General features: G+C 47.3%; 8 protein-coding genes across 8 annotated transcripts; 4 read left to right on the top strand and 4 right to left on the bottom strand.

The window, feature by feature from the left end:
- Window positions 1-46: 46 nt before the first annotated feature.
- CLUP02_16657 (uncharacterized protein) lies at window positions 47-5106 on the top strand (the record flags this gene model as incomplete). The annotated part of the gene is made up of 20 exons (XM_049295575.1): window positions 47-86; window positions 207-280; window positions 774-842; window positions 919-1053; window positions 1123-1247; window positions 1433-1507; window positions 1564-1613; window positions 1699-1729; window positions 1783-1908; window positions 2828-3011; window positions 3077-3156; window positions 3228-3303; window positions 3418-3550; window positions 3627-3881; window positions 3950-4000; window positions 4215-4329; window positions 4384-4601; window positions 4652-4724; window positions 4793-4928; window positions 5032-5106. 20 exons carry the CDS (start codon window positions 47-49, stop codon window positions 5104-5106), a joined length of 2121 nt encoding a protein of 706 aa, XP_049152722.1.
- Window positions 5107-5133: 27 nt separating this feature from the next.
- CLUP02_16656 (cytochrome P450) lies at window positions 5134-6994 on the top strand (the record flags this gene model as incomplete). The annotated part of the gene is made up of 5 exons (XM_049295574.1): window positions 5134-5496; window positions 5583-5673; window positions 5734-5802; window positions 5880-6479; window positions 6561-6994. 5 exons carry the CDS (start codon window positions 5134-5136, stop codon window positions 6992-6994), a joined length of 1557 nt encoding a protein of 518 aa, XP_049152721.1.
- A 1063-nt stretch (window positions 6995-8057) lies between these two features.
- Window positions 8058-9428, bottom strand: CLUP02_16655 (uncharacterized protein; the record flags this gene model as incomplete). Its single annotated transcript, XM_049295573.1, has 3 exons — window positions 8058-8488; window positions 8556-9193; window positions 9370-9428. The coding sequence occupies 3 exons, from the start codon at window positions 9426-9428 to the stop codon at window positions 8058-8060; spliced, it is 1128 nt and encodes a 375-aa protein (XP_049152720.1).
- Window positions 9429-10546: 1118 nt separating this feature from the next.
- On the top strand, window positions 10547-12100 carry CLUP02_16654 (uncharacterized protein; the record flags this gene model as incomplete). Its single annotated transcript, XM_049295572.1, has 1 exon — window positions 10547-12100. The coding sequence occupies one exon, from the start codon at window positions 10547-10549 to the stop codon at window positions 12098-12100; it is 1554 nt and encodes a 517-aa protein (XP_049152719.1).
- A 1016-nt stretch (window positions 12101-13116) lies between these two features.
- CLUP02_16653 (amino acid permease) lies at window positions 13117-15187 on the bottom strand (the record flags this gene model as incomplete). Its single annotated transcript, XM_049295571.1, has 6 exons — window positions 13117-13377; window positions 13446-14260; window positions 14311-14503; window positions 14576-14752; window positions 14806-14861; window positions 14920-15187. 6 exons carry the CDS (start codon window positions 15185-15187, stop codon window positions 13117-13119), a joined length of 1770 nt encoding a protein of 589 aa, XP_049152718.1.
- Window positions 15188-15794: 607 nt separating this feature from the next.
- CLUP02_16652 (uncharacterized protein) lies at window positions 15795-15965 on the bottom strand (the record flags this gene model as incomplete). The annotated part of the gene is made up of 1 exon (XM_049295570.1): window positions 15795-15965. The coding sequence occupies one exon, from the start codon at window positions 15963-15965 to the stop codon at window positions 15795-15797; it is 171 nt and encodes a 56-aa protein (XP_049152717.1).
- Window positions 15966-16637: 672 nt separating this feature from the next.
- On the top strand, window positions 16638-18552 carry CLUP02_16651 (uncharacterized protein; the record flags this gene model as incomplete). Its single annotated transcript, XM_049295569.1, has 9 exons — window positions 16638-16752; window positions 16836-17398; window positions 17446-17484; window positions 17540-17636; window positions 17751-17881; window positions 17934-18193; window positions 18333-18339; window positions 18381-18470; window positions 18517-18552. The coding sequence occupies 9 exons, from the start codon at window positions 16638-16640 to the stop codon at window positions 18550-18552; spliced, it is 1338 nt and encodes a 445-aa protein (XP_049152716.1).
- Window positions 18553-18604: 52 nt separating this feature from the next.
- CLUP02_16650 (uncharacterized protein) lies at window positions 18605-20188 on the bottom strand (the record flags this gene model as incomplete). Its single annotated transcript, XM_049295568.1, has 5 exons — window positions 18605-18778; window positions 18836-19334; window positions 19409-19749; window positions 19839-20083; window positions 20128-20188. 5 exons carry the CDS (start codon window positions 20186-20188, stop codon window positions 18605-18607), a joined length of 1320 nt encoding a protein of 439 aa, XP_049152715.1.
- Between the last annotated feature and the right edge of the window lie 7075 nt (window positions 20189-27263).

Raw genomic sequence — 27263 nt, 5'->3', positions numbered from 1 at the left:
CTGATGTGCATTTCGTAGTCATTGGAAATCAACAGCAGGAAGGAAAATGTTTCCCCGGACTCGCGGCAGTGTGGGTACCGGACCAGGTACGCGGGTCCGGCTTGACTGAGCTCCACCTCACCTTCAGAAAGAAAAAAAGAGTAAGGTGCGACCCACACTTACATACAGTGAGTGACTCCTTCACCGTTGCCTAATCGGGGAAGCAGATACGACTGCGCTGTTTGTGCCGTCATCTTTTTCGGTGCCTGTGGAAAAAAAGGACTACAGTGGGGTGTCAAAGGTTCGTGTGCAGCGCACAGTATCCCGCAAAAGTACTACTTTTCAACAGCGAATAAAAAGTTAAATATAATAGGAAAAGGAAATTAAAAATTACTATATAACTAATTGGCTATTATATTAGTATATACCTAAGTTATACTATGTTTTTCGTAATTATCTAAGCATTAAATAAATATTTAAAAAAATAAGTTTTAAAAGATTTTTATTATAGCAGATTATAGGGCCTTTTGAGTGCGAATAGTACTATACTTCTTAATAAATTCTTTTCTATTTTATATTCTATTTTCATATTATAGTATAGTATTTTAAAATATATAAAATATAGTTTTATATACTTTATATACTAAAGTATTTTATTAGAATTTTAAATTATATTATTTATACTTAAGTTAGAAAGATATTTAAAATAATAAAGAGACGTAGTTAGTGTGCTATAGGTGACGCACTGGGAGGGTGTACACGAACTTTTGACACCCTACTGTACGCATTGCAAGGAAAAAGCACTTGAACAGGCAATCGAGGACTCGCATGCACGCACCTACCTGCAGATCAAGTGCATTGCCGTGAATTGTAATTTCCGACTTTTACTCCGTCGTTCGGCTCAGCTGTCTGTCGTTACTTGCGCGTCGTCTTACCCAGCCTGGAGGGCAAGTACACGACTTTCACTTTGGGACAATTTTTGGGGGTTCCTCTGCTTACGTTACACCAACCGCCCACGTACACCTAATGAAAGCACCACCCGGCGCCACGAAACTCTGCCTGCGTGGGCCAGCTGTAAGCGCACAGCAATTGTCTACAGCAAGCGTTGTTCGAACATGGCGCAATCCATACCCTGGCTGTCAGATGGTTGTCAGAAAGCTTGTTGGGTGCCTGGAAAGTTCCTCCGATCTCACTAGGCATCGGCTTGGCTCGTGTGACGCAGGATTCTCAGTGCTGACGGTCCCCACTCCGACGCTTGCGCGGCATTGGTCCAGTAATTACTCAAAGGAAGGGCGCGGCGGCCCAACACCATCGACTAGGGGTATGCAAGGCTTACGATGTGGGGTAGCGTTGTAGAAGGCGCGTCAAGTGATGATTTGACGCGTTTAAAAAAAAAAAAAAAAGAAAGGAAAAAAAGGCAAGATTGCTGACCGCTGGCTGTAAACTTGTAAAGTCTCGAAAACTTGAACGATAAAGATTTCCAGGCTCAGGGAGGGGACTTAGGGAGCGGTAGCGTCAATTTTGGCATGTAGACTTCCCTAGGTAACTTTGCTCATAACAAACACTAATCCAGCATCCAAGCAGGTACCGATCCTATAGGTACGGATATGACTGGGTGCAAGCCACCAAGCGTCGTGCATCAAGCTAGTACGACTCATCAATTGCTTCACTCAATCACCCTTTAGCTGATCGGTTCGGTCCGAACTCTGCCAGCTTGAGCCGAGCTTCTCGAGCTTGATTTCTATTCTATGTATGTTCCTTTTCTGCAATTTTCTAATGCTTTTGATTCTCTTTTTGTCACAGCTGCTCATTTAATGGATCCCGGTTATTAATTGTGCTATCGACGCCCACTTTAGTATCACTATGGTGCCATTATGTCGGCTTAGAAATCAAGCAGAAAGCAGCACCTGGTTCCGAGCACAGTTTGCTGTAAGATTAGATTTGGGAGGATCTCCGGCTTTACACCGCTATATTTCGGATGTTATAGCTCAATTCCGTGAGTATGTGAATTGATGTCGCATTGATACTGGTCATCTTCGAGATATTCACTAAGTTGACCCGGTGGCCGAGACGTATTATTTAGAAAAGCTATTAGCTAGCTAGGTAGATGAGGCTATTGTAAGGGAGTGAGCGAACTGATAGCCCCGGCTAGGCGCTTGGAGGGACTATTATGTTGAATGTAGGCCCCCTTTTAATTCCGCCAGGGCCGTTGCGCAATGTTATGGAAATAATCTCTGAGATGACGGTGTTTGTTAATTCTAACTCTTGTCATCTGTATTCAATAGCTCCTTGTCTCGAATAGGTAATGCTGTTATAGGCTAGACCTCCCTGTTGTAGGCAGCAGCGCTTATACCCATATAAACAAATCAAATATGAGGTTTATATTTGATTGTTTGGCTTATTTCTCGCGCCATATTTAATTATTTGATAAATTTAATAGATATTTGATTGATTTAACTGATTCCTAATTATAACATAGAGCAGAAATAAGAGCATTTTAGAGGTGTAAATGGTGTAGTGGATACGGCGCCGCAGGAGCCGAATTTTTTGGGGCGGGTCCACTTTAATTCCGGAGGTCCGGTGTTCGAATCCGGGTCCGGGCGGCCCCTTTTTTTCCGTAATTTCTTGGTATATTATTGGTATATTCGGGCCCACCCTTAGATCCTAGATTTGATCAAATATATCAAATATACGGGCTAGAACATTTGATTGTTTGACTTGCTGAAAATCCTATATTTGACTGTTTGTTTGACTTATTTGTTTGATTGATTTGAATGGGTATGTGCGCTGGTAGGCAGGCCTCGATCATATGCCTCAAGTCCTTCCTTCAGTGTCACCGAGCTTCAAGTCGAAGTCTTGTAATCACGTTCCTCTTGCGAATAGCCAAAGCCGGGCACGTAACCCTTTTGGCAGGTATGATGGACACTACTTTAGTCCGCTCGGCGGACTGGCTCTTCACCAGGGCATCTCGTGTCAGAAGCTCAACCGGCGAGCGCTTGTTTAAAAGAAAACTCTGCTCGGAGAGCTTGCAGGTTGCCTGGCAGAGGGACTCGGCATCCACGTAGCTGTAAGAGAGGCGCACTCAGATCTCGCTTAGGAATCATCCGGTGACTGCATATTTGACAATTGCACGAGGGCTAGTCCAGCGAATCCGTTGGAGAAGCGCCAAATTGTCGTGTATGTGGTAAATAAAACCCAAAGCCGGGCGAACTGTCGAGCCTACCTTAATTGAGAATGGACATGTTCAGCCAACTATTCTTGTTGTTGCAATATTACATTATTCTCGAAATTCTCTGTCTCTGGCAACTACTTACAGACCGAAAAGTGAATACACATAGCTTTATCTCAACAATAAAATGTGGCATCTCAAGTCCTTCGTAACATTCATGGTCTCCGACGGTCCAGAACCAAAGCCCATCATTCACATGACTAGCGTAGCGCTGCCCAAGAGCAAACGCCGCTCTTTTAAACCCCGGGTGCCTATGCCGCCTCCGGTCCCGAGTCCTGGCGTATTCGCAAACCTGCAAGTACTCCGTACTACCAGAAACCGATGTCCTCATCGCTCCGGATGGTATCACTGACCGGACGGTACTATAGTCCGGAAGGTGACAAGTACAAGGTGGCAGGAATCTGACCCCTGGCGAAAGTGAGCGGTTGCACAAGGAACTCCGATACAGTTTTTGGCAATCGCCCTTGCCCACTCAAGTGCCGGAAGGATGATTTGAGAGACGCGTATCACGGGCCGATCCGCCAACGGCGTCCTTTGAGAATCCGAAGGGAAATGCCTCTTGAAGCCATTGCCTCTATGACGCAAGTGACGCTGAAAGTTCCATACGTGCCTGGTTGTAACATCTTCCTGCAGTGTTACTGCGCAACATTTCTCGTACTATTACAAGAGCAGCGTTGAGTGATTCTTAGCGCCTCAAGTCATTAACGATGTTACTATATAGGTCCCTCTAGACGAATCTAGTCACCACCAGCGAGGTCGCAATTCCGCACATAATGAATTTCGGACCCTTGAGTTAGCAAGCTGAAACTCCAGCAGCACGCATAGGCAAATGAAGTAGGACTTCAATCGGTAGCTCTTCCTGACCTATTCTACCCAAATATGCGATAATACCGTGTTAATATCCGCAGTCACTCGGCTGTGCGGCATGAATTGTATGTAAACGCTACAAATATCTCGGAAGGAGAATCTTGATCCTAGCGCCTTCCTGACCACGACTCATGACAAGCAGATTCGCTTGCTATTATCGACTCGACAAGCCAAGATAACCTCCAAGGACAAGGCAGAAGATCCACAAATTCACACGAGTCCTGCATCAGAAGTTCAGAAATTAGAGCCTGCTGGTTGGTCAATACAGCAATAAAGCGTCGTAAATCGCAAGTCAAAGCATGAACCAGCGGCAGATCGACACTAATACCCCACAATCGGGCAGTTGCGGCCACCGCAATGAACCCCCCGAGATACGAATACGACTGCCGATTGAACCACATCCACACGGCGGCCAGGACCCGACCACCGCAGATGGACAGCGGACCAGAAGTCCTGGAGAGTTCACTCCACGAACGCGAGGCGGAATGCGTGGGAAGCGCGGATACAGGGCTAGGTCCCCCGTCAAGTAAGTTACGGAGTACATAACAATCTTTCAGAGTTCAGTGTGATTTGCAGCTATGCAGCTTAATCCTCCGAGTACCTTTCGGGTGGCGGGCGGAACAACGGGACGCCCTAGCGTACCCGCTCTGTGGCGCGAAAGCTTAGCTCTGCGACGTCACGACGTATTATTACTACACAGGAGAAACATGCATCTAGCAGTCTGCACGCCGTAGTCATGTTTCTTGACGGGGTTCGGTCTCTACGATGGGTCCCTTCGAGACTCGACCAGATCATCCAGCCCACTTCGCACTCGCGTCCGTCGTACATCTCGCACAATGGCGGACTCGCCAAGGTCCGTCGTGACGACGACGATCACAGCCAAAAAGATGGGATATATACCGACAACGGTTCGTCCGGCTTTAGATGATCGATCCAGGCAACACCCTCATCAACAGCACCTACAAAAACATACACATCAGATCAACGAAGGCAACCGTGCCCCCAACGAATACACCAGCCAACAACCGTAAGACAAACATTTCGCTCTCGGCGCACACATGTCATCCAATTTCTCCTTCGAGTTGGGCGGGGCGCCGTACACCATCCCCTCGCCCACCGAGAAGCCCATCGCCTATGTCGCCACCGTCGTCCTCTTCGTCATTCTGGCCTACGCCCTCGGCGACCATGGCGCCAAACTACCCGAGATCAACCCGCTCAAGCCCTTTGAGTTGTCCAACACGCGCCGCATCCTCGAGTTCTACCAGACGAGCAAGGAGCTCATGCTCAAGGGGAGGGCCAAATTTGGCGACAATCCGTGGAAGCTCATGACGGAATGGGGCAATTGCTTGGTCTTGCCCCCTGACTTTATCCACGAGCTTCGCAGTAATCCCAACCTGGATTTTGTGGAGCCTGCTAAAGATGTGAGGCAAAAGATTCCCTCTCTTTGTCTCCATTCTCCTTTCCTTTGTTTCATTGGTGATAACTGCGAGAGCTGACTTGTTGGAAGGACTCGCACGGCTATATTCCCGGATTCGAGGCCTTTGATGGCGACGAAGCGCTTCCGACGGTTGTCACAAAGTATTTGACAAAAGCTTTGAGTGAGTTGAAGACTCCTCAGTGAATGTTGAAAGGACCCCACTAATCGTGTATTCAAACAGCCAAGCTTACAAAGCCCCTATCCGAAGAATCGACACTCGTCCTCCGCCATGTCCTCACCGACTCAACTGGTGAGTCTACCCTACAAACCTGCCACCCAGAAACTTTAGCTCTCAGCTCTCAGGAATCTCACATCTCCGTGATACAGAATGGCACAAGATAAGCCCCCAGCAAGACATCATGCGCATCGTCTCCCGCCTCTCCTCCCGCGTCTTCGCCGGCGAGGAACTCTGCCGCGACGAGGAATGGGTCCGCGTCTCATCAGAATACACCGCCGCCGCCTTTGGCGTGGGCTACGAAGTCGGCCAGTGGCCCCGCTGGGCCCGCCCCATCGTCCACTGGTTCCTCCCCTCGTGCTGGCGCGTCCGCGCCCTCCTCAACGAGTGCCGCAAGACCCTCCAGCCGCACATGGAGCGCCGCGCACAGCGCAAGCGCGAGGTCGTGGCCGCCGGCAAGACGGGGGCCGTCTTCGATGACGCGGTAGAGTGGTTCGAAAAGGAGTCCTCGCGCAAGCCGGACCCGGCGACGCAGCAGATCTCCCTCTCGCTCGTCGCGATCCATACCACGACCGATTTGCTCACGCAGACCATGATTGATTTGGCGGAGCACCCTGAACTGTTTCAGCCTTTGCGCGATGAGCTCGTTCGCGTGCTCAGCAAGGAAGGTTTGAAGAAGACGGCGCTGTATAATCTCAAGCTCATGGACAGCGTCATCAAGGAGTCGCAGCGCATGAAGCCAGTCCTGCTCTGTGAGTTCCATCCCCCCTTTTTCTCTGAGCATAAAACCCAAACTATTCGGATCCATCTCTAACAGCCTTTCCTCCCACCAGCAACTTGGCGCCGCCTCGTCACGAAAGACGTGACCCTCTCCAACGGCTTCGTCTTGCGCAAGGGCCAAAAGGTCATCGCCACAAACACCCACATGTGGGACGCGAACTACTACGAGAACCCGGCCGCCTACGACGGCTACCGCTTCCTCAACATGCGCGGCACCGACGAGGAGAAGAACGCGCACCTCGTCAGCACCAGCGCCAAGCACCCCGGCTTCGGCCACGGACAGCACGCGTGCCCCGGTCGCTTCTTCGCCGCCAACGAGGTCAAGATCGCGCTGGCGCATCTGCTGCTCAAGTACGACTGGAAGTTCCCTGACGGGTTCAAGCCGCAGACGATGCCGCATGGTATGGTGTTGCTGCCGGATCCGTCTGCGACGCTGTTGATTCGTAGGAGGAAGGAGGAGCTTGATCTGGACTCGTTGGAGTGTTGATTTGCTTCAAATCTGATTCCGGCATTCCTCCAAACTCTCCACTCCGTTGGAGATGGAACTGAAATTCACAACCTTGAGCGCCTTCTTAGTATCTTCGATAGATTGAAAGAATGGTACTTAGATTACTAGATGTATTTTGTCCGATGTTGTAGTATATCACTTCCCTGCTTGTACTGATACGATGCACAAAACTCGTCAAACGTTGTGTTCCACGTGCAAACAAACTCCCGGTGCGAGTATGATATATGAAAGACAGTGTTTGCAGATGCGGGGGCTGGGCGGCGAAATAATTGCACTATTCAGGATAACTACGTTCTCCAACGAGAGAGGGTACTTGGTTCCATTCTCCTCTGATCCTGTCATCAAGCAATGTGAGAGACATGGTCGAGGGGTTAAGGGGGCGCCAGTGGAACCCGCTCTTCCGGAGCCAAGTTGAAGGATCGCTTAACCTTTTGTTCAATTCCATATAGAGGAAGTAAATATCCTTTTTTTTTTACTTTTTGTTGTTTCCTTTCACCGCCCTCCTTCGAGGATGCCTAGGATTACCGACTCATCACATGACTCTTCTGGTATGCCTAAGGAACCTATCTACCCACCTTACACGAATACCGGGCAGGATACTAATATTTCTGTTTTTCCATGCCTAACATCAATACAAGTGCATCGTGACACTTGGCCGAGGGGTTAAGGGGGCGCCAGTGGAACCCGTTCTTCCGGAGCCAAGTTGATCAATTACTTAATCTTTTGTTCGATCCTCTATCGTGGAGTCTTCTTATTTTCTTCTTCTTTTTGTTTTCTTAGCGTTCACTACCAATCTCTCCAGCTCTGTGAGGTAAACCTGTAATAATGCATTGTTTCCGCTATGCCCTCTCTCGCCTCCTAAAGTCTCACGCAGGCCCATCAAGATGCGGAACTCCATCCCACAATACAGGATAACACCAAAGCTTTCCGTAGAGACAGAGCCAAACTCTATCATAATCCTTTGCTACCACTATGAAAAGTTCCACGTCGTGCTAGTCATGTTCTCATTCAGCGACACCAAGCAACCCGAGCCATCAGCGTATCACTGGGAGCAGGGCTCCTCGCGCTCGATACCAAGCAGAGCATTAGCCGCATCGTCAAGATGATGCCAGCGCAGGAACCCTTGCAGATGGCCCTCCTCCCACTCATCCTCTTCGCCTTGGGCCTTTAGATTTCTGTTGATGGCAGGGCGAACAACCTCCCAAATTTGATCGACATAGGATGTCCACTTCTTATCCGCTTGTGCGCGAGCATCTCTCTCATGACGGTAGTTACACTCGTACTCGTGAAGCTTGGTCTTCAGGTCCTTCTCCTTGGCCTTCAGAATCTTGACCTGTTCCTCGAGCGGCAAAGCCGCGAGCTTGTCGTTCTCTTCTTTCTCCTGGCGCGCTTTTTTAACAGATGCCGCCATCTCTTCGGTGTCGGAGTCGTCATCGCGGGAACGCTTGAGACCGCGGGACTGCTTCGCATTCTCTGTTTGTAACATTGTCAATCATCAAAGTCTCAAGGTGTTTCGTTTTCCGTTTCTGTCATGACTTACTCTTGACCTCAGCATCCTGCTGTCGGTACTGCAAAACGTTATAGACCTTCTCGCGGAAGTTGTCAATCGCCTTCAAGAACGGGAAAAAGAAGTAGGCAGTCTCAGTGACGCCATTGTTCTTGTCGAGATGACGCTCGCGCGCCTCAATGATCTTGCGGACGATGTGTGTAATCTTTGGGAGGGAGAAGGGGAATCTCCAGGACCGCTCAACCATTCGAAGGTTCCCAAACGTCTGCTCACAGACCTCGTGCAAGGTAAGGATCTCGGGGTTCTCCTCAAAGGTTCGGACGCCGACATCCATCACCTCCTTGATGCGAGCAGCAGCACGCATTTGTCCGCCCTGAGAGGGCTCGAACCGCTTCTCCTGGAAGGGAAAGATAACGTTGGCCATGAGGCCGGAATAGCGGTAGCCGAGGATCGGGGCATGGAAGGCGACGCCGAAATCGAGACCGGGCAGGCCCTTCAAGTTGGAGTGGGCGGTATAATTCTGGGTGGGGAGGGCCTTGTTCAGTGAGGACATGTCCGCGAGACTCTCGTTGTTGTCGGCTGTAGTCTCTGCTCCGGTGGTAGCTCCGGGTTTCTTTGCCTTTTCGTCCTCATCCTCGCTTTCAACGGGACTCCTTGGACTGTCGCGCTCGCTGCAAAATTATCAGTCCAACCATAACATAAAAAGTGATAACATGAAGGAGAGTAGAGATTCTAGAGAGGAGTATTATGAAACGATTGAGTGATGGGTTCTTCCAAAGCGTTGAAAAAGTACCAAAAGCTCAACGGATGGGAACGTAGCATTTCCGTAAGAAAGATGGATACTTACTGCACGAAGGTTGATGCAGGCCGTAAAGGGCGTAAGGGAAGTGTAAGTCGCAGCGCCATCTTGGTAATCTTTCGATGTCGCGTGGTCGCGAGAATTAGATGTGTGGATGTCGCGGACAGAGCTCGATGTTGGGGTGCTAGTAAGAAAACGCGACCCGTGCCGCTGGCTTGCCTGGGTGAAAAGAGCCTGGAGGGAAGCATTGTCACTCCCTATCAGGTAAAACCCTTCTTTGCAACGGAATAAGACTCTTGGTCATGGGCGTATTCAGAGACCCACAGAGAGCCTTGAGGTCACATAGTTGGTTCAGTGAGAAAGATTGAAGTCAGGTAAAATACTTTTGGTAGATGAGCGCTTTTTGGATAAATACATGGTTTCCAAGGATGGCGGCAATTCTACCTCTACAGTCATTTTTATTTACCAGACCATCAGAAGACGGAGGGAAATGGCTTGGATGAAATTGCGAGGGCTCACCAAAACTAACTCGAGGCCTCTCGACAAGACTCAAGCATCGCCTCTACATTTGTTCGATTTCTCATGCATGCCATTGTTGTTTCTCTTGCTTTTGCCTCGTAACCCTTGTTGAATGTGCACGAATCACAGAGCGTGTGTGTTGTGCCTTTCTTTCCATTTATCCGCGTTCATTATGAGAGATTTGCCTTAGAGTCACTTTCTTGAAGCCCAGAGAAATGTCGCACAGGAAAGACGGCCAGTCTCGAGGATCGATGAAGTTGTCGCCGGGTGAACTCTGGAGAATTGTGGCCACTCATGGCCGCCCTTTGCGGGGGTGGATCCTGTTTTTCCGCTATGGCTAAACCCCGGGGCGTTTTGGACCAGTAGCGCGGTTTAGTCAGACCAGGGGTCTGCGGGGGGCATCTCCCAATTGGGAATCACAGCCAGCAACGGGGAGCTGTGTGGCTTCTCAACCCGAACACGCCCCACGCCCGATCGAAGTCTAATGCGCTTTCACGATAGTCCGATGGTTTTGGCCACCGGCTGCTGTCCCGACATCGCGGCTTCAAACGTAGCTGGCATGGGTATGTTCATGTATAAAAGCCACCATGTTCAGGAAGCTGACTCTGCCAGGCTGATGCTCTGATTACCCCGCGATCGTCACTCACCCACCCCTGTGCATCTTTTACTGTGTACAACAACATCTTGGAGACCTCTTCTATCAACCATGGCTACATCATACCCCGAACTCGTCTGGACTCAGACGTCGCCTGGGACATGGCAGCGTAGCATCGACGAAGTTGAGGAGTTCTACGCCGCCATGCCCGTCCTCTACGAGGGCAGCGGCCTCATGTTCTTCGCCATCACTGGCCATGTCTCTCTGACCTTTGACACAACCGGCACCAGCGGCTCTTCCGATGCTGCTCAACGCGTCGACGAGGCCCTCAAGAGTGCCTGGCTGGCCCTGCGTCACGATCATCCCACCATCGCCTCCCAAGTCACTCGGGACCTCACCACAGGCAAATGGCTAAAGACGTACCACCAACTCAAAGACGAAGCCGAACAGCAGTCCTGGATCAACAAGACTCTCGTCCCAATCTCCACCGGTCAAACTGGCGTGGAATGGGCCAACTCACAACCGCCAGCTCCAAAGATCCCAACCCTCTTCATCCTCAGTCCACCATCCACCACCACCAACATCATCCGCCGCGACCTCGTCCTCCGGTCCCCCCACGACATCATAGACGGCATCGGCACCCTCACCCTCCTGAACAACCTTATAACCCATGCCTCCAAAGCATTCTCCTCGCCAAACACCCCCAGTCCCCTAAGCTTCACCGGCTCCGAGGCCGCAAACCTCAGCCCCCCCTACCGCATCGCAGCCAACGTCCCCTCAACCCTCACTGAATCCCAAACCGCACGCCTAGCCACAATGGCCGCCCAAAAGACCGCAGCAATGACCCCCCCACCCGGCACCCAACTCATCGACATGCCCTACCGCCGCGGCCACCTCCTCCCCGGCCGCCACCAACGTGTCGCAATCACTCTCACGCAAGACCAGACAGCCCGCCTCACCACAGCGTGTAAATCCGCCGGCGCGACCGTGACGCACGCCTTCCACGCCGCCATCGCCCTCGTGGTCCGCGACATCCAGCCACCGTCCACTCGCGCGCCCCAGACGAAACGCATGCGGTACGTGAACTACATCCTCCGCAACGAGCGCGCAAGCTGCCAGCCGCCGTATAACTCTTCCAAACACCCCGCTGCGCTGTACCACTCCGTCCCAGGACAAAGTCTCGTCGTCGACATGGACCTCCCAGCCTTGGACGACGACAACGCCAACGCCAAGCCCACCTCCGACAAGGACGAATTCCTCCCCGTCGTCCAGATAATGAAAGACTTCTACCACAGCGTCAAAGACGACGAGGAGCACTACGCCCTCGCCTCGACGATCTGGGCCGCCGGAAACCCCACGGTACCTCTATCCTCCATCCCGCTACCCGTGCCGCCGCCCAAGGAGCATCCTTCGGTATCAATCTCCAGCATGGGCCGCGTCGACGGCATCATCGCCCCCAAGACGGGCGCCATCGAGGCATACGATCCGTGGGTGACTGGCGAGGAGCTGGGCAACGGGCTGGGTCTGTTCTTGGGTACTTTCAGGGGCGAATTATGTCTGAGCGCTGCGTATAACGACGCTTGGCATACCGAGGCGGATGTCCTGGATTTCTTGAGACGTTGCAAGGATGTAGTTTTCCGTGGTTTTGGTCTCTCGAATGAGTAAAAAGGCAGGCTAGGGTTGACAATGCCGGTTGCCGTTGAAAGTCCAATCTCCTTTGTCGATTACTATCTTCTTGGGTACTGAGAAGATGATGAATCTTGAGCTATTTTGTTTGCGCCAAAACGACTACTGGTACATACATGCTATTCGACACGTAAACTTAAGACTCACAGCGAGAAGGGGAGATTATTAGTCAAGACAAGAAACCTGAATAACAACTACTCTGTTGCTGCCTTCCACAAAGAAATAACACTTACCCACCGGCTTGAGTCACCACAAGTCTATTGGCAGCCTACTTTTGGTGGCCTCTTGAGTCTTCAGCAATGATGAGGCGCCCAGACATGGCACCCAGACACCCAAGCTTGTCATTCGCCGCATCGTCTGTAGAATGCTCGTAGTTACGTCGGAGCCCAAATCAGCGGATGTTTGAAACATTCTAGACTGCTTCTTTTTGCATATGATCCAAGACCACATGGAACGCTGAGTACTAGGTACACGCTTCCAACATAGCATATACACACCCTCACAACTGGCTCCTCTACGATACGTACCGCAAAGTGTTTCCAGCCTTGGACGCTGCTGGCAGTCAGGTTGGGTTAATTGTCTTACAACTTTGCCGCGGTTTGGTGTTCACAAAGATGTTGGAGATCTCGACGGGTTAAGCGTTTACAAGCATCTTTCACAGAAGCAATATCATGAGCGGTTCGCAAAAACATCGTTTGCGGTTGACGATGGAGTATGTCTTTTGTGTTCTCAAGCCCATGGCATTTTAGGGGATGGGTTTCATCAAAGTCACACAAATATAAGCCGAGAACAGGGGGCAGATAAGAATATTTGGTCTTTACGATGATTAAAAGTCAGATTAGAAAAGACGGTAAGCTGTGTGTGGTATCCAAGTACAGAATACTGAGATCAGACTTCGCCTAGATTGCTGCCTGTATCTTGAGCCGCGACATGTTGTTTTCTTTGCTCGCTGGATGAAACACAGGCTTTTCTTTGAATGTGGCGCTTACACAGACCTAGAAGAATCTGTTGTACATGCGCTTCCACGTAGGCCAAGAAGCAACTTCGGCCTTGTAGCGGTTCATCTCCTCCCAGTCGAGCTCGCGGCGTCCGGTATCAACGTCCATCTGGTGGGTGCGGAGCCAACCAGTGCGTTTCCAGGCGAAGCCAATGATCCAGAAGACAATGATAACAGGGACGGTGACCATGGCCTCAAAGAACCCAGCGGCATCGTTGAGCTCGTTGCCCTGTCCTGCGGGTGCGATGGCAACAAATAGCTGCGTTCGAGGTCAGACAGGATACAGAAAGAAAGCGCCGTGAGATGTAGGGAAAGAATATAGCTTACCTGAGCAATTAGCACAAGAATGCAAAGAATCAAACCGACCCAGGATCCGGCAACACCAAAGGCAGCCTTGAAAGGGATCTCATCGACAGTGTGTCCATGATAGGCCCAAGCCTTGCGGAATCTGATGTGAGCCAGGCAGATAGACCCCCATGTGAACAGGGCAGCGAGCGCTGACATGGCAAGAAGCCAATTAAAGACCGTCTCGCCACTAGCGTCCAAGTTGATGTAGGCAAGAGCGCCGCAGACAAGGTGGACAGCAACCGAGGGCAGAGGGCGGCCAGACTTGTCGACGTAGGTGAAGATCTTGGGGGCATAGCCCTGTTGCGCAAGAGCCGTCAAAGTACGGGAGCCGCCATAGACGCACGAAACTCCCAGTGAGAGGACTGACACCAAGATGATAGAATTCATAAAGTGATCATATCCGTTCAGGCCAGCGTACTTGGCGGCCAATACGAACGGTGATGTACCTTCGGCGTAAGGGTTGTCGGCACCAAGAATATTCTCGTCATTGGAGCTGATGAGGAGGCCAACGAAGAAGAGGCCGAGGATGTAAAACAGGGTGATACGCCAGAAGACCTGCTTGATGGCACCTGGCAAGGATTTCAAGGGGTTGCTGGATTCGGCAGCGGCCAAGCCAACGAGCTCAGTACCGGCAAAAGAGAATGCAGCAGTAACGAATACGGCACAGAATCCTTTGAAGCCGTTCTTGAAGGCGCCAGGGTCGTGCCAGTACCGCGCCCCCCAGTACTCGTCATAGCGACCACCGGCAGGGCCACCGCCACATACGAGTACGAGAGCCACAATCATGAAAATGACTGCAGAAGGTGTGAGTGCGTGGTGAAAGTCACGATGAGTGTAAGCTTACCGATGGCCGAAAGCTTAAGAAGGGACGACCAGAATTCTTCCTCGGCGTATCCCAGAGTTCCAAAAACGTTGATGAAGGTAATTGCAGCCCAGAAGATTGTGATCCACACAGCGAGACTGATGTCTCTGGCCCCTTCCCAGTAGTTGATTGTCAGACCACAAACCGTCAACTCAAGAGGTAGAACGATAGCCCACTGTCACCCCGTATTAGACATATCATGACACTTGAAGAAGACTGGGTCAGTCGAAGAGGTAAAGCGGCTTACTTGAAAGACGTAGTTCCATCCCATTGCGAAGCCCCAAGAAGGATCGATGAACCGAGTCGAGTATACGTAGAAGCCACCGGACACAGGATACATAACAGCGAGTTCACCAAGAGCGTAGACGACATTGAACATCATGATACCAATGATCGAGAAGTCGAGAAGAATGGACCCGGGCCCCTATGTCTGGTCAGCGCGATATTCGAGTATGTGCGGGGTGTGGCAGAACGAACACCGGTAGCCAGAGCACCTCCAGACCCGACGAAGAAACCAGCACCGATGGAACCACCTGGGCGGACGACTAGGTTAGTCAAGATATACATAGTAGCTACATATAGCTTCCATACCAATAGCAATCATGTGCAAGTGACGAGTCTTCATGGTACGGTCAAGTTCAACGATGCCATGTCCATAATCTCGGCGCTTGAAGGACTCGAAGTTGAGTCCATTTCGAGTGTAGAAGTCGTCGTCGCGCTTCGCGCCTCCATGGCTGAGATGGCCCTCGCCGATGGCGTTTCCAGGCTTACCCTGGACGCCCTCGATACGACTTTCGGGTTGAACTTGGGTAGTTTCGGGGGTCGAGACGCCATCATGGACATCCTTTTCGGTCGCCATTTCGGCCGAGTGTTTGCCTTATCCTTTGACGCAATCCTCGGGCAAAGAATGTTACTGGTATGGCTTGGAACCTTTTGCGAAACAAAAGGCTGAGGTGGATCGGACAATGGGGTCGGAGGCCCAGGGGCATCAAGTGCAAGGAAGGGATCAGGCAGCTCTGAAATAGTAGATTGTGGTGAATCACAAGGAGAGGAGAAATCATTTGCGGTCGAGAGGGGGACGTGATGTTTTAAGAAGAAGACGCGGCCGATCCAGGATACCACCTCGACCTCGTCGCCCATCCTATCAGCAACCCAGCATGCCCGCATCCCATTCGGCGTTGCCTTGTCGCGCCGCGAAACTACTTATGGACATGGCTATCTGCGGCGAAAGTATGCGGGCGGGATCAGAGCAACGTAGGTGTAAGTCGAGGGTGCTACTCGGCGAGTGACAGTGCTCGCAGGGTAGATGGATAACCCAGAGAGATTAAGATGGGTGTATGCCAAGGGCCAGAGGAAGGCGAAGTGTTGGGGAAGTGGAGTTAAGCTGACGGGGTGCTAGACGAGAAGAGAAGGTGAAAGTCGAGTTCCTAGGGCAGCTTATGATTGACAAATTGCGGGTTCATCGATTAGAGCCTTGGGTACTGGCAAGTTGGGCTTGAGAAAGGGAGACTAGAACCAGCATTGGATGGTGGTGGGCGTGGACGTTGGAGGTTGACGTGGAAGAGAAGAGATGAAAACAAGGAGGACGTCGGGTGAACATGGGGTGTTTCTGTCATGGGAGGGGGAGAGAGCATCATGAGAGGTACCTTTGCGTACCAGAGTCGTAGCTTTAAAGCCTGCCATTATCAGCGGAGCCCGCCCGGGCAGCTGCATGGAAGGTCGTTCCGCGCCTTCTAGGGGCGGCGGGGGGCATCGACCTTGGCGGAGAGGTGTGGGCCCTTCGGAAGTACCTGAGTACCTGCGTGATTAGGTAAGGCAGCCGGCGGACGTGGAGGAAGGAGGAACCAGCGGGTAGTTGTGGCCTGGAAGGAGTGGGAGGGGAGGGAAGGGAACGGAGGGAACGGAGGATCCCAAGACGCACCTGCCTTTCACTCATGACCTCCTTTGGGACAGTGAGAGGCACGCATGGTCTGTGAAGAACGAAGAAATTGTTTTCTATCGACTGTGCCGCTCTCATACCTTTCAACATTCGACCAGAATCAAGCCTAGAACAACTGCAGCCATCATCCTTCCCCCCGGCATGACTCCCGTCTGACAAGCGCGTCTCTCGCCAAGCAACTGCCGGCCGTCCTTGCGCTCAACCGCCGCCCATGGCACCATCAATGATCGACAATAGCATTTAATCGTCAACAGCTCACTTTCTTCCATACTGAACATGGAGCACGCGCACGCCACAAGAAGACCATCAAAATGATGAAGCAAAGCACCATCGCTACATCAATCGCTTGACACTCTGGGCCTATGATTAAATGCCATTCCTGCTTTCCCAAGCTTCTCTTCTCCGCGAGCGCCTTCCATTTGCGGTTGCAGACTTGGGACGCCTGCCGAGCTCTTGGCCGAACCAAGAACATCTCCCCCAGGCCAGTCAGCGTTGGAGATGGCAACGCTGAATCACACACGCGATTACGTATTCGCAATTTGAAATGAACGAACAACTCTTCCGAGAGGGTACACGACCGATACTTCCCCGAGACTACCATGGCTTTCCCCAAACAGCGCCGCCGGCCTTCTCGTTTCCCCCGGTCGCCCAGAGACAAACGATGCACAACCCACAAATATGCGCCGTCTCACTCGCCAGCCGAGAAATGCCAACCATCGCCAACAGGTTGGCAATTTTTGGCAGCTTCTATCAACGCTTCACGACTGGTACCAAGCACCCGCCAAGTTGCAATATCGGTGTTGGCACCTTCGCCACGGCCAGATAAGCCCCCAGTGCCATCCTTTTGGACGCCTTCCACTGGCCTTTGCACCTGCCAAAGACACGGGCCCAAGAGACCATTTCGGATCGCTCCAAGAGCACAGACAGCACCAAAATCTAGGTTGGGCCGACCATCACACCACACAACCTCCCAAAATCACTATTACCTATGGTTTGTGGGCCTCGTTTACAGGCTCGGGCCAGCAGCTCCTGTCAAAAATCCATGACGAACACTTCGCCTATCTCTTAGCTTCAATTCGACATATTCCATCGGCCGTCTGGACCCTTCCGACCTTCTTGAATCGAGAGGCTGTGCCGCTTACCTGGTCTTGGAGGGCTGCTGATTGAGCCTTCTCTAGGAGGTGTCGTTGTCTCGGCACGCCAGCCACGTCGTCAGGGTACGAGAGAGGCTGAATCCCCCCGCACCCATAACACCTTCTAGCACACCCGCAGGCCGTCCCAGGTAGCACCCGGCCTGCTGACTTACGCCCATCGAACACGCCATGCCACACCGTTCACACCACCTCTTTCACCTCCCCTTTCCGTACTGGTCAGCTAGCATCGAAGCATCGCCCGAGGAGCGCAACACATACCTGAGCTTCCCATTCAACTGAAACGAATCCCCGGCCGCTATTTTCCGTGTTTGCAACGGGATTCGTACTAGTCGAATGGGATTGCCGCTACTCACGAGCTGCGATACTGCAGCAACATCTCTTGAATCTCCACGGCTTGCCTTGCAGCACCTTTGAGGCTTGCAGACTGAGTACAAACTATGATGATCTACGAAAGGCTTCGGTCTTGCTACATTATTCCAACGACAGGCTGGTTGTTCTTGCTGACGCTACAGCTCTTTCAGCAGACGAGTCGTAACCGAAGCATCAGCTCCCAGTCGTCTACCAAGGCCGGGCGTTTTGCACTAAGCCAGCCTTCGGTCTTGCCTTCAACTTCGAGAAATATCACCGAGACAAGGGGCACACAGCATCATAGGGAACGGCCAAGCCTAGAACTACCCTGTCAATTTCCCTCCCATTGGGCGTCCAAGAGTGGTCCTTGTCCATTCCACCACACCTTGTTCAGCGGGGACCAGACCTACTACACTTCGAACCAGTGAGCTTTGAACGACAGGGGGAGATCGGCACATGCCAGTGACAGAGTGCTGGGGAGCCGAATTTCTTCATATTAGTTACGTGGCAATATCCGACTGCTTATCATAGGCAAAAGCTTTTCCATCTGATGCTTGATCCAGGTCTGAGGTGAGTTGAAAGGAGTTGCTGATTCCCCAGGGACCTGATAGCGTCTAGAGCAAGATCTCAACGTCACCTTACCAAATGTCCTAGATTTCCCGCTACACGAGGACAATTTCCTCTGGTTCAAGCCGCACTTTGTCTGCAACTTCGATGAGCTCTCCTTCCATCATCCCATCAACATAGCACTCCCCGACCAGTGCCCACGCGGGCTTTCCGTGAAAGAATCCTACTTCCCTTAGTATAACCGGCACTGAACAACCAAGTAGAATAGCTACGCGATCTCCTTTGCTAGTTTCCGGGGGCACGAAACCCAGATGCTTCGTTGAAGTTGCCAGTCTTCGATCATAGATACCATGACCTCCATTGAAGACAGAAGTTGAGTTGTGTGCTCCATATCGCACGCCCACTGGCCATCGCTGAAATTCGCGTGTAATATCTTCACGAACTCACTGGGCAAGTGGGAGGCACCCCTCTCCCTCTCTAATAACAGCCTATTTCCCACCAGCGCTCTAAGAAATGCCGCATTCAAGTTTCTTTCATTGCCGAGGCCATCAATCTCATCTAATCTCAGCAACGGAATCCAATTCTCCCAAGGCGATTCGACCCTAAAACCGTCGACATGGCGCTGAACAACGCCTCCAAGGCCGATGTTTGTTATTGTGTCCACGAAGAAGCCTCGGACCACGAGTTGCAGATGATTCTTTGACTTTGAGCAGGCGTTACGAAGATTTTCTTGAGAAGAGTATCTCTGCGCGAGGGCAGCGAAATGGCCGGAGGCGAAGTAGACCGCGTTGTTGTGTGCCTTGAATCGATGAGTGGGGCTGTGATGAGGTGCCACGATGCCGCCCGTGCCAATACATTTGTAGCAGAAATCGACTTTCTCGCAGTCGACGCACGCGTACCCTGTGCCTTGTATTTTGCTGTGGCATCCGTCGCAGAAGATCATCTCTCTCCATCGAGTCGAGCAATACTGCCTGTCGGGCAGGGCTTTGGACGACAACCTTCTTGGCCGATCCACAGTGTGGATATGGGCTGTCCAAATGTCGTTAGGGACCTTGTATTGTATCAATGAAACCAATGTGAATGTTCGGGCATAAAGTCGATGGTCTGAAGGCCATACCACGGGATCCAGGAGGAAGGGTGGCTGACAGAGAGAGAGAAGGACCTGTCGTGTATGCGTCTACAGATGATATCTAGACTTCCAGTCTGTTGTATGATATGCAATGCAGCTTTGGCAAAGATCTGCATAGTTGTAGCTTGGTCTGAGTAGTCTGGAAACCATTCCTCCGTGTCAATGTCACTTGCCATTGACAAGAAGGCATAAACACCGTCTCGGGCATCAAAAGACTCGAGTCCTGAAAGTTGTCTAATGGCCTTTCCAAAGTGAGAGATGGTTTGTCTCCTCTCGTAAATGCACTATACGCCCGCCAGACTCGTAATATAGTGTCGATGGGATCCACCACCGGTGTTGGGTTCTTATGAGTGTAACTATGGTCTACACAAACTCTTCGGCATTCGCTATACTCTAATGGCTCTTTATGTAAGTGGTAGAATTTCAGCTGAAGAGACCCAAACCCACAGAGCCACACGAGATAGCCCAAACAAAAGGTCCGGCTACCCAAGTGAGCGTATTTCTGGTTAGATAAAACAGCCTCTTGAACCGTCCAACGCCGCGAGAACCAAGGCCTGTTGATCAGATCAACGAATGCTGCCCATTGCTTGTCCGCTTGGTTTTCCCCGAAGCGCTCCCCTGCTTTTGCGACTTGGTCGGACAACCGGCTCGACCAAGCGAACTCTTCGTGCCCGTGTTCGACCAGGCAGTCTCGAAATCACTATAGAAGATCAAGGGCGACATTGTCGGATTAGAAGTCCAATTCGACCGCGGCATACAGCCGACTGCGCAGGGGCCAATTAGGGGCCCTATTTACGATTATCGTAGCCAGCCTAACCTACGGTTAGAACCTCCTTTTTACACCTACGTAGATATTTATATAGTTCAATTAATCTCTTCGTTAAATATAGTTCGAACTAACTACTTTATAATAGGGATATTAATACTAATTAGTAATTAAATTCTACTATTATAGATCGGTAAGGTATCTCGCTACGTAGAAGAGACGACCTCTTAATACCGCACGGGATAGGAGATTCGTACTAATTAACCTTACGGAAGTAAACGAAAAAGGAGGCGATTCTCGAATACCGCACGGAATTAAGTAATCGTAGCCCTTTATTACTTACGAGAGGTCGACGTTTATTACGTTAAAACTATACTAATTAACAGAACCGCTTAAGTAATTAGTATTTCGCTATTACTTTAAGTAGCCTTTTTTACTAAATAACTTCCCCGCGGCCGGCCTACGATTAGAAATTAACTAGCTAAATTAATAAAAAGAATTCCCTATACGACGACTACTTACCTAATTAACTAGCGTAACGAACGGGCTCGATAGTATAATATAAAAGAGCACTGCGCGATCTAAAAAAAGGATCCTTAAGTATAGTAGTCTTTTTAATAAGCGTAGTAGCTACTAATATAGGAGTTATAAAGCTAAGAAATCTATAGTATATAGAAAGGTTTATTATTATAAGGATCTTACGGATCTAACCTCGAGGCCCGCAATCTAAATAGCCTCCTCGTAGCCCCCTTAGCTACCCCCCGGGTATTCTATAAGAATATAGTTAAGGGGACGGTCCGACGAGGGAGGAGGGGATTTAGAGATTATAATAGCCTTGAGCTACGAGTATTATGAGTATCGGAGGTTAGCCTAGGGAAGGAGACGGCTAGCTTAAAAAGAAGAAGAAAGTTATTAATCTAGGAGAGGGTAAGCGACCTCTTACTAGAGTTTAAGGAGAAAGAAGGGAATCCTCTAGAGGGCTATCGAGAGGCCCCTTTTTATATTACTAACTCCTAGCGCGAGATTACTAATTTCGGGAAATTAACTAAGTAATAGAAAGAATTGCTAGCGAACGATAATTACTAAATTAGCGTAATTAGCCTATAAAAAAGACCGCTTAAGAAACTATAAAATAGGGTACCGAGAGGCCGTAAAAAAAAGGATCTCTAAGGTATCTAACCCTAGCTAGTACGAGCGCAAATTGTAATAAGTATTTTTAATAACTACGTAACTTTATAAAAAAGAGGACTTAACCTCGCTAACTATACCTAACTACTCATACGGCTCTTTTACGAAACGCCCGGCGTCTATTTTTAACTATTACTACGGAATACCGCCCTAGAGGAAGTAAGTTAAAAAAGGAAGTAATTTAGAAATTATAAAGAACACGAGGCTTACGAGGCTAGAAGTATCTAAAAATAGTAAAAATCAGTAACTAGTAAAGATCCCGAGACTAATTATTTCGTCTTCTTATAGTAACATAAACGTCTGCCGCTACTAATAAAAAAGGGACTACTAAAACCTATCTTTTTATACTAGACGAAAAGGGGGATCTTAGTAAGAACGATAGCTAGCGATCTAGAGGGCTAGTAATAGTTACTAAAGATAGTAAAAACGAGAGTAGTAACGAGATAGTAAGAAAAAGCGGGAATCGCCTAGACCCCGACGAATTCGTTAGGTAGTAAAAGTACGGGTTTACTATAACTAATACGCAGATTAAATATATCCCCGTTAAGATTAAATACGCTAGCGACTATTAATACGGGTATAAGCTAAAGTACGACCCTTAGTAAGTTAGGGTAAAAAAGAAGAGGAAAAAACCCGATCCTAGACGGAATCCTAATCCCTTATAAGTAGGTAAATATTAACCCGGACTATTAGGGAACGTAGATATATAGAATCGCGGATTAGCCTAACGGCGAGTAAATTAACGCGGTATTAATCTATTTAACTAAGGTTTATAAGAAAAAGGGGCTATAAGGGTAACCCCTATTTTATAAAATCGTAAACGACCTTAGTTATTAGCTAGACGAATAGTTCGTAAGCGTAAGCCTAGGAATTACGAAAGTAGTTAATAGATTCCTCTATAAGCGAGGGGTATTATTAGCGTAATTATAATCGTAAGAACCTTACGAAATCCTAGTAGCGACGATTACGGAGGAGGAATTCGTAATATGGACTTAGGTATAAGTCGATAGGGCGTATAATCGCTTTAACGAATTTAAAAAAAGGGTAAACGACTTAGATTTCCTTTTTATAATTACTAACGGCAATTTATTATCGTAAAAGGATATATAGAGGCAAAATATAGTACTAGAAGTACGATAATTAACAATTCTGCCTATTTCGATCTATAGCTCGTCGCCGCTATTAATACGAAATTCGGTACTAATCGGTTAGTAAGAAAAGAGGTAAACTACCCGAAGTTACTAATAATACGTAGCGACGCAGGGATCGTATATAAATACCGAAAATATAATAATAAATACGAGGCAATTTATAAATTTTAAAAAGATCTTCCTAAGAGAGAAATTATACTCTGGGGGGAAGTACGAGGTCTTATAAGAGACCCTAACGATATTCTATAACTATTACGAAAAAGTCAGGATTAGAAAATACTAGTACTATTCAGTAATTAATATCGTACTCGTAAGTAAGGCCTCTAATTATTATTACGAAGCGGTGCGTAATCTCGATTAGAACGACTTTCTTAGTATTATTAACGTAATCCGAAGCTACTTCGAGACTTACGATAGGAATCTAGAGCTCCTATCTAAGCTACGAGCGATTTCTTTCGTATTTATAGCTAGGATAATAGAGGGTAAATTACGAGTAAAAATCCTCGAAGAGCTTATCGATCGAATTAATAAGCTAGCGAAAACCTAGCTAAATAAGGGGACTAACGAGCGGAAAGTCGGATATTTTTATACCGTAGTCTAGCGCGTTTTAAAAGCAAAAATAACTCTATACTAAGTACCCGAAGACTACGAGACGCTCTGCTCGAGGCTAAGATCTAGCTTTAATATTAAGGTAAGAATACCGTACTAAACCTATTTCTAAGCGTACGACGGCCCTTATTAATAATATTAGGTCGACCGAACGTATAATAGGAAAGGAAAAGAAGCTAGGTACGGTAATTACTAATAAGGAATCCTAGATTTATTAAATAGGTAGAGATTTAACTTATAAGTAAGGTAATAGAAGAAGTAGTGTTTTATTTATAAAAAGGATAGATATTAGTTAAGTAACTACTCCGAGGAAGAGCGTACTAAATCGTATAAATAATATAAAAAATCGAGGGTAGTAGATAGTAAAACTAGCCCTTATTGATTTAACTAATTCCTCGTTATATATAAGGATAGATCCGGGGGCACGGAACTTAGTAAAAGTAGCTAATTTAGCGGCCTAAAGTACCCGTACCTTATAAAAGATTTAGAAGATAAGGAAGATCTTACCCCCTATACTAACGAATTAGATTATAACGAAGTCGACGATATTAACTACTCTTTCTTCGCCCCGTTAGCCTCGGGAGGATATACGAGGCTAAACGAATAAAAGGTAGTAGAAGCCCTTAATAAGTAGGCTTTTATTTATGGATAGTAAGGGAAGGTCCTTTAGATAACGGATACGGAGGTAAGTAAAAGGACGAATCTAATAGCGCAAAATTCTACTCTCTTAATATTTAAAAAGAAGAGATATAGTACTAAGCAATTCTAGGGGTAGCTAAAGGGGCCCTTTTTATACTACTTAGATTACTTAAATACTAAGCTCGTATAAGTATTTTACGCGAGCGAAAAGTACGGCCTAGATAATTTCTATAGAATTATCCTAGATACTAGGGCATCGTAATAGTTAATAAGAGGAAAAGGGCAATTCTAGGCGCTATAAAAAATCGCGCTAGTAACGCTTAATACGTTAATAGTAAGTATTATAAGGATTAGCTTTAGCCTAAGTAAGGAAATCGTCGCCCTAGGTACGGTAGAAGTAGAGACGTACTTCGGAACAATAACTTTCTATATCCTACCCGTTAATACCCCATTTCTCCTATATCTAAAAGATATAGATCGACTAAGTATTATATTCGATAATACGAGGAATAGAATCTCTAGCCGTAAGCACTCTAAAATAATCGAACGACAATAGGGGTACGCGTTTATAAAGCTTATTAATAATACGAAGTCGATTAATTACCTAACGGAAAGTAAGCTTAGACGACTATACTAGAGATTTAGTTACCCGTTAGTCGCGAGGCTATATAACCTCCTAAAGTATTTAGATAATAATAATATCGAAATAGGGGCGCTAGAGTAGTTAACGAAAGTATATTACTAATACTAAATAAATACGCAGAGCCTACGTAGATTTAAATTTAAATTGCGTAATAAGCTTAACTTTAATTAGGAGATCGTCGTTAATATTTTCTACTTAAATAGTCGACCGGTCCTATATATAATCGACGAGGCTATATTATTCTAAGTAGGGCAATTCTTACGGGATCTATAAGCAAAAATAGTATAGGTAGCTCTATGAAAAAGCTAGATCGATATATACTAAGGACCGCTAGATAGTATTAGAACCGACGCTAGTACTAGTTTTAAGTTAGTAAAATTTAAGGAAAATGCGACGGCCTACGGTATATAGTTAAAAGTCGTGCCCGTTAAAGCGCACTATAGTATTAAAAAGGTAGAAAGGGCGTACTAGTAGTTAAAAAGAGCGTTTAAAATTATTAAAAAGGAAAATCCCGATTCTAACGACGACGAATGCCTCTAGATAGTACTTAAATACTATAACGATACTATGGGGCCTAACGGGCTTATACCGACGCTTTTAGTATTTAGAGCATATTTAAGAACGACCTTAGCCTCGCTACCGTCGCTAGATATAAGCTAGCGAGCTTAAGTAGTTAAAAAAGTAATATGGGTACTACGCGAGGTAAGTATAAGAAAGTAAGTTAATAAGGTAATTACTACGCGTAATAGGCCCGATATAAGAGTTAATTTAGATATACCCCTAAATTCGGATATATAAGTATAGCACGAAATTATTTAATAATAGGCTAGGCTATATAAATTAATTTTTGTTAACGAGCGTTTTTACGTAGTTACGAGAGATCGCGACTAGCTATTCGAGGTATTAATTACGGTAATTAGACTATATTATATAGATCCTATCGAAGTGATTTCTAGCCTATAAAAAGAAGAAGAGCTAGGGGAAGCTATATAGCCCGCGGTAGAGGTATAGGAAATTATCCTTAACGAAATCGTCGTAGCAGTACTAATAGACGACGAGGAAGAGGAAATTACTAAAAGGGTACTAATACTACTAGTAAGACGTCGCGGGAGACTACGATAATAAGCACTAACGCGGCAATTTATTACTAGCGACGAGGTAATTAATACCTTTTATATAATAAAAAAAAAAGCCGATTTCGAGCTAGTAATTAAACTACGTAAAGAAGGCGTAATTATAACTATTAAAAAGCCGTATAAGGGATTAGATCTTATCGAAGTAGATACTCTGCGCGATCGAGGGGTCTATCGATTTATTCTCTACGATCTAAAAAAGTATATAAACCTCCGCATATTTAAATCGTAAATAGTTCGTAAAATTAAAAAAAAAGGAATACCCTAACCGTATGAGAAATCTAAATACGTAATTTAAGGGTATAGTAACGTTAAAAAGGCGACGCTATTTATATAATCGCCTACTATATAGCGCTATAGCTAACGATTAATAATAGCATTAATAGTATCGCTACGGAAGAAGGGATACGAGATTTAGAGCCGTAATATTACCTAGGCATACACCCAATCGGCCACAGGGCTCATAAAAAAAATCCTAGCCTATCTACCGAAAGAAATAGCTAATAAGTACCTAAAAGGCACGATTATTAAAGTGCTTAAGTTATTATATAGGCTCGTAGAATCGGGCACCTATTAGTAGGCTACTTACTACGATTTTCATATTAATTAACTATTAATAGTTACCTCTACGTACGACCCGTGCCTACTAGTTACGGAGTACGAAGGCGACTAATTTAGGATCGTCGGAATATAAACTAACGATATATTAGGCCTATCCGATATTAACTTTATAAAAAAAGAAGATAAGGAGCTTTAGAAAGCGGGCTTCGTAGTGAAGCTAAAAGAGGTCTTTATAATAAACACCCCCCTAGTATTTAACAGCGGGATTTTTATAATTAAAAAGGAAACCGTCGTCTTTTAATAAAAGGGGTAGGGCGAGAAAATTAACCTCGTCAACCTAAACGTAACTAATATTAAGAAGCGGTATAAGGCTAAGCTTACGCGAGGGGTATATATTACGAGTATTTATTAGCCCGAGGTAACTTTTAACTATATTAAGGTAGCGTAGGCTATAAATCTAACCGAACGAGACGTCGAGGTACTTAATAAGTAGCTTAAGTAATAATAAACGAATCTCGATCGAGGTCTCGTTTACTACCTAATCGACCTTACGATTAGTAAGCTCTACGTTTTCGTTAATAGGTTATTTGCGAATAATAACGACCTTACTTCGCAATTAGGGTATATTATTATCCTAGCTAACGAGAGTATAGGTAAGAGCGAATTTACTATATATAGTAATATAATGTATTACTCGTTAACTAAAAGTAAGTAGGTAACGAGGAGTATACTAGCGTCGGAGGTTTATAATATAGTTAACGGCGTTAATCTCTTTTATACAATTTTAACGACGCTAAAGAAGATTACCGATCGAATTAGCTTTTTACTTATTCTAACGGTTATTTATACCGATTCTTACTCGCTATACGAATACTTCGTTAAATTAAGAACGACGAAAGAAAAGAGGCTTATAATTAATATTATAGCCCTTAGGTAATCGTATAAAAGGCGCGAGATACTCGAGATCCGTTAGATTAATAGTAAAAATAACCTCGCAAACGCTTTTATAAAAGTAGTACTAAATAAGGGATTAGAGTAATTTATAAGTAGTAAAAAAGTTACCGTACGAATAGAGGGATAGGTTATATAAAAAAAATAGAGAAAAGGG

The sequence above is a fragment of the Colletotrichum lupini genome, chromosome 9, assembly GCF_023278565.1.
Source record: "Colletotrichum lupini chromosome 9, complete sequence".
In the NCBI taxonomy this organism is placed as follows: Eukaryota; Fungi; Ascomycota; class Sordariomycetes; order Glomerellales; family Glomerellaceae; genus Colletotrichum; species Colletotrichum lupini.
The sequence above is the reverse complement of the archived record's forward strand: the minus strand, read 5'-3'. Positions and strand labels throughout refer to the sequence as shown.